This window comes from Haliotis cracherodii, unplaced genomic scaffold, assembly GCF_022045235.1.
Source record: "Haliotis cracherodii isolate W230 unplaced genomic scaffold, xgHalCrac1.p SCAF_4, whole genome shotgun sequence".
In the NCBI taxonomy this organism is placed as follows: Eukaryota; Metazoa; Mollusca; class Gastropoda; order Lepetellida; family Haliotidae; genus Haliotis; species Haliotis cracherodii.
The window spans coordinates 1801614-1807910 of NW_027266297.1; the positions used below are offsets into that span (position 1 = coordinate 1801614).

The window sequence follows — 6297 nt, forward strand, 5'->3', positions numbered from 1 at the left end:
GTTGTCATTTCGGATATTTCATTGTACCAAATATTTTCGGGTTTTAAACTAGTGCTGAGAGTTTCCGAAGAGTTTGAACTGGCTTTAAAGTCCCATCAAGCAGAAAGGATATCACTGTAATAGTTGTCTCGTACTAATTGCACAATAACATTCTTTAGATTTTGACAATTTTATTGAAACATTATTTCGGAACTAAGGCAGATTCTTAGCAACAAGCTGGTCCCACTTCGCAGACTGTTTAAAGAATCTCCTTATCTTTGTTCATTTTTTAGACTGTATTATTTCTGTCAGTTTAGGATCATTGAAGTGACTATTGTTTTAAATGCGAAAACTAGCTGTTCTCTCTTCGTCTTGTTTCCTCCCCCATATACATCCAAAACACTTACGTTGGAAATCTTCAGTAAGTCTTTTCCCTGCGGAGTTGGAAGAGATGAAAACAAGTGACTGAGTTTTGGAATGAAATGCAATGTTAGAAAAGTGTTTCTGTTAGGATATGATAAGTTATGAGTTAACCAAATTTGATTACAAGTAATTCATATGTGCTCTGATCCAAGTTCTGTTTCCATTAAGAGAATGTCTTTTTTCTGACCTGCACATATAATTATTGTTTTATCTATATTTACTGTTATATCGGAGAGTCTAACAAAATAATTAGCACTTTCACAAGTGGTCGCATGTTCTCAATCATCTAAAGTATAGGTTGTGTCGCCTGCAAACTGATGTAAGAGATATTCTACGTTACCGATGTTTATTCCTTTTCATAATAGCGGGACAATATACCTTTATGATACTCATTTAATCCTATGAGAAATAATAAATGATGAAACTTAGTAAACTGCAGACAGCAATGAGATAGGACGCGTACGCCATCTTCAAAAAAATATTGTTTCGGTTATTGCCTTTTTGATTAAATTAAACCAATTTTTTTAGTTACAGTTAACTTGCTATCTACATAGGTTTGAATTAAAGAGCGGATTAGAAATGTTCTTAAGTCATTCCAATAAGAACTTCAGAAACTCGTTAGTAAATCAACCAGTGCCTAGACTTTTCTAATTGTTTAAACACTTCAGACCCCTTACAATTTCTTCATATGCGTAATCACCTTCAAGTTGTGATGCTTGCTCATCACGTATTTTTTTGAACATCTTAAACTCCATCATCCAATCCTTGGTTGATATGCTAGTAGCACACGGACAAAGTAATTGTCTTAAACGACAAACAACAAGAAACCCAGCGCTAGTGCCATATGGGCTGGAAAAGGAAAACAAACGATTCCTCTTGGGGGCAAAGGTCATTTAATAATGACAAATGTTTAATCGAAACATAAAACCTCCAAACCCCCCAAGAGGAATAACCTGGTGAAAGTTCTGTGGTTTAACTTAGTTCACTATCCCTGCACTGAGAGATTGAGCATACACTGTAACATAGCGCTCATATGCATTGGAGCGCCAATCACCACGTAGCTTTATAAGCAAGGGTGGAATGCCAATGTCAAATGCATAGGAACATCCGCCTCTGCGGAAAGAGTGACCGCTGTATGCACCAGAATCATAACCACATTTGTCCAGATAATATTTCAATGTTTTAACAAAACTTCTGTAAGTTAAACTCTTGAGGACTCCACTTCTGTCCACATATGAAAACAAAGGTGCATTTGAATGTTGAAGTTCTTCACTATATTGTGAAAGCAAATGTTCAAGTGCTTTAACAGGACAAAGCACAGAGTCGGGTTCCCTAGCCAGCGGTAACTTTAACACTCGCTGACCAAACTGTATAGTTTTTGTGTGTCTGACAGTAATCATGGCACTATCTTTGTCAGGGGAAATCTTGGCATCGTGCAGACTCAAGTAGGTCTGCTTTCTTGAACCACTGCCTCTAGTTTCAGGGAGCATGGTAGATTTCCTCAAGAAACAGAAAAACGCAATGATGCAGGCTGCCCAAAAAGCTACCAGGAATGGTTCTGACATGTCCATATGACTGTGCATCCGCCTTAGTATATCTGGTTTTATAGGAAGTTTTTGTTTCGTTGGTGTACCTTTTAGTCTTAAGATACCTTTGTGCAGGGCCTTTTGTTCCCATGTCTCCAAGGGGTTTGGTAACCCCACCTCAAGATGAAGCAGGCGAATGATATTCATATATCCTGGAATACTAGTTGCTGAAAGGGATCTTGTTAGGAACACTCTGTAAAGCAGTACTGTCATGCGGTCGGCTGGAACTGGTGTCCTACTAAAGTACAAACAGAATCTCAGATATGCAGTTTTCATTGAGGAATATGTGCGCTTAGTAGTTTCGGCATATGTTGCCCGTCGAAACTGCTGCATCTCGCTATATAGGTGTCGCCACTGTTGAGCCACTTGCCCTGTAGATAGGACAAAGTTAGTTTGGATACGTGTGAGGATGCTGGCACTAGAATATACTTCCTGTAACAAGTTTCACAACACAACCAATAGAACGGAATAAACTGTATTGATATATAAAGAAATGTAACATTGTGCAACCTGCTCAGAGAGTCAGCTGCAAGGTTATCTTTGCCTGGGATATATCTGGCTGAAAATTTAAAGTTATACACAGCAGAAAACCAGAATATCTTGCGCAGCCAACGCATGGCTAATCGGTCACGACTAGTACCTTTGTTAAGGGTATGCATAGTATAAGTATTGTCTGTGTAGACAATGATATGTTTGTCTGTCCAGGTTACACACCAGCGTTTGACTGCTAAATACACAGTGAACAACTCTTTCACATTGATGTGTAAATGTTCAACAAATGGGAAGTCTGTATGCCAATTATAATAGACCCAGTCAGGGCCGAAACATGCTGCGCCACCATCACTGCAGGCATCCGTGGAGAACTTTGCTGCGGGCACCGGTTCATTTTCAATAAATTTCACAGTACCATTAAAACATTCACAAAATTCATGCCACCACTTGATATCAGCCTTTGCGCATACATTCAGCCTGGTATGGTGATTGGGTTTTTTAAGGGTATTACATAAGTCAATTAATCTGCGCATAAATGTGCGCCCTCCATGAACTACCTGTGCTGCCCAATTCAATTTACCTACAATTTCCTGAAGTTGACGCTTTGTTGCTTTCTTTTTCGTCACCCACTTCCCTAATATGTGCTTCAAGTCAAGCAATTTATCCGCAGGTAAGGATAAGGTACAGGTAGTAGAGTCAATCTCTATCCCTAGGAAAGTCAGTTTCTGAGTAGGTTCAACCGTTTTGCTTTCATTTATAGCAAAACCTAGATCGGTCAATAATCTTCTCAATGTCCTGAAGGCTTTCCAACACTCAGAGTTTGTTTTTGCAATGCATAGAAAATCATCAAGGTATACAACTACCACAAAACCTCTGCGCCTTAACATTCTACGAACAGATGACGACAAACGGCTAAATATCTCAGGGCTCTTGGAAGCTCCAAATGGGAGCTTTGTGTCAATCATGTAGACTGGAAGTCTTGAGTTTTTGAACTGCCACAGCAGGCCGGTAGCTTCATAGCAGTCAGGATGTAACGGCACCACACGGTAAGCATTTTTCAGATCCAGTTTTGCCATGTATCCACCCCTCGGCAGAAGTTTGATTGCTTCGTCAATGGTTTGATATTTAAAAGATTGTGTCGTTGCATAATCATTGAGGCTGAGATCACATGGTCTAGAGCAATCATGAATTAAGCGTACCTTCCCAGTGCCTTTTGGTATTGCTCCCAAGCTACTAACAAGCTTTGGTTTTCTGTCTACAATAACATAATTGCCTCGGCTGATTTCCTCTGAAATTTGGTCTTCAACAACTGTTCGTACAGACTCATCTGTGGCAGACTTGTAGTTTTTACAAAGAACATCACTAATTGTTACATTTTTTTCAATAATCCAGAAACCATTTTTGATCCCATCAATCAAAAACTCACAATCACTGTCCTCTTCTAATTCCCTTTCCCACACGTTAGTACAATTCCCTATTGGGCTGGAGACTTTATTGTTTATAGGTACGAAACCGTGGTGGGATATCCTGGTGTTCAAACTGGGGATGCCTTTGCTTGCAGCCTGGTACTATACATGTGTGTGCATACTTGCAGTTTGGGAACTTACAACCCGAGGGGTGCTGGTAATTAATGCAAATGGATCTGCCTGACTCATCTGTTGGACGATTGTCACTCTGAGAGCTGGAATGGGCATTCTGAAATGAGTTTGCTTTTCGGGGTTGGAATGTTCTCTTTTCTAAAAAGTAGAATAGGTCATGGAACGATATTTCACTCCAGCCGCACTGGGTCTGTGCTTGTCTCAATCTGTGTGCGTTGTCAAGAAGCATAACTGAAGGGATAGTATATGTTTGACAGAGATCCCCAATTTGAGCTGAGTATTCCAGATAGTCCTTAATTTCATCAATACCTGCTTTCCTGTGGTCGATCAATTTTGACAAAATACGGACATTGGCTGAAACCCACTGTGATAATGGCACATGTTCTGGAAGGGGTTTCCCCCTCGACGACCTTAGATACAGCTGTGCTGACCCATCACCTACTATAGGCGTCTCTTCGCTGGTCATTGATGACCTGGGCTTAGATACAAAGTCAGGAATTAGAAGTGGTTTCTCACCTCGTCCCTGTAGTGAAGCATTTCCGGGTTGTCCCATGTCTAACGATGTGGTGTGGTCTAGGAAGTCTTTGAGGTGTACATCCGACAAGCTGTTTACAAGGTCACTCAACTGTTTGTCACCCGCAAGTGTTTTTGTTGTGACAGGCGACGGCAGCGACTGTACTGGTTGCGGCGATTTCAATTGTTTTATTGCTTGAATTAGGATGTTCCACTGACCTACGGACAATCTTAGTTCAGTAATGTCATCTAGTGACATCAAGCACAACGCATCTGGACTATCAATGTCTTCGTCATTCAAAATTTGTGCGGTCTTACTGTTCAGATGGCTGTCACTGCACCATTGTCGAAAGTCGAACTGACTTGGCTGTTCGTTTCCTTCGCCTTTATTATTCACAGACATTCTTCTTTGAGTGAATTTAAACAAACAGACTGAGAAAAATCACCTGCACAACGTGTAGTTTGCAAGTTACGTTTGGCGCCTGTGACGTGTCCCTTGCAACAATAAAAAACAAATACCGCTTACAGCATAATCAGCCACTGACAGTCTGGATTGTCTCCCCTTGACTGTTAAATAAATGGACAGTAAATCAGATGCCATGGCATTGCCGTTTAAATTAAAATAAACTAAGGTTTATTTCTCACATAACATTGTAATAGTGACTCAATGTCAACATCATAAATGGCTTGTTTACCCTACAGACTGAGAAGGAAAGAGCGGCCATTTTCACCGGTTTATCAAGTTAATCTCCATGTGATGCTTCGATACGAGTAAAGGATTTATTAAGGACATTTCTAGATTCGAGTCCCCAAAACAGCAAATTCTGCTTTTCACCTTTTTCAATCAATCTGATATGAAGAAATGCGGCCTGTCGTGCTCGAGTCATCGGCGGTGGGATGGCTCTGCTTTTCAGCCTGGTCAGACACTCTGACATGCACCTCGTCAGAGGCGCCAAAGTTTGTTGAATATTGATATTTTACGAATTACGTAGTATGTTGAAGGTTCCTTGTAGTAATTTGCTGAGTGGATATTGGCATGGTAAATATGTTGAAATGTCGGCAGTGTACATATTTTGCGATCTGGGCATTGCATATTTTGATATGTGCAGTGATGAAGGCGGTGTACATTGGTTGTGCTATGGACAGCGAACGGTACTTAAGAGAACCTCATTTCAGCTATAAGTATTGGCTAACTATGAACGTTCCATCACGTTTTGCCAGTACCTGCAAATCTGAACAACGTTAAATCCTGAAAGTATTGTATTTTTAATTCCACTTCAAATACCTTCTATGAATATATAGAAAGTCATTCATTGATTGCATTAAGAATTAGGGTTACTGGACAATTTATGGAGGTTTTGAATCCAGTAAAATAAATGAGGAATGAACATGTCTTAAGATTTTAGAGTCAAGTAAAAAGTTAATTGTTCTGTTGAGTTGAAGATCTGGGAAGAGAATAGCTCTTCAGCAACCAATGCTTGCCGTAAGAGTCGACTATGCTTGACGGGAACGGGTGGTCAGGTTCACTAACCTTGTTGATGCATGTCATTGTATCCCAAATGAGTGATCGATGCTAATTATGTCAGTCACTGGATGGTCTGGTCCAAATCGATTATTTACAGACCACCGTCATATACCTGGGATATTGCTGGGTGCGGCGTTAAACAATAAAAAAAAACAAATAAACAAATTGATGAGTGGTTTTG

At 40.2% G+C, this 6297-nt stretch overlaps 1 protein-coding gene across 1 annotated transcript; it reads right to left on the reverse strand.

Annotated features, from left to right (window-relative positions):
* Positions 1–1379: 1379 nt before the first annotated feature.
* Positions 1380–2321, reverse strand: LOC139478850 (uncharacterized). The gene has a single exon (XM_071261514.1). It carries the CDS (start codon positions 2319–2321, stop codon positions 1380–1382), a length of 942 nt encoding a protein of 313 aa, XP_071117615.1.
* Between the last annotated feature and the right edge of the window lie 3976 nt (positions 2322–6297).

Coding starts and splice junctions, on each gene's coding strand:
- LOC139478850 (XM_071261514.1), bottom strand. CDS start 2,321: ATGCAGCAGTTTCGACGGGCAACATATGCCGAAACTACTAAGCGCACA.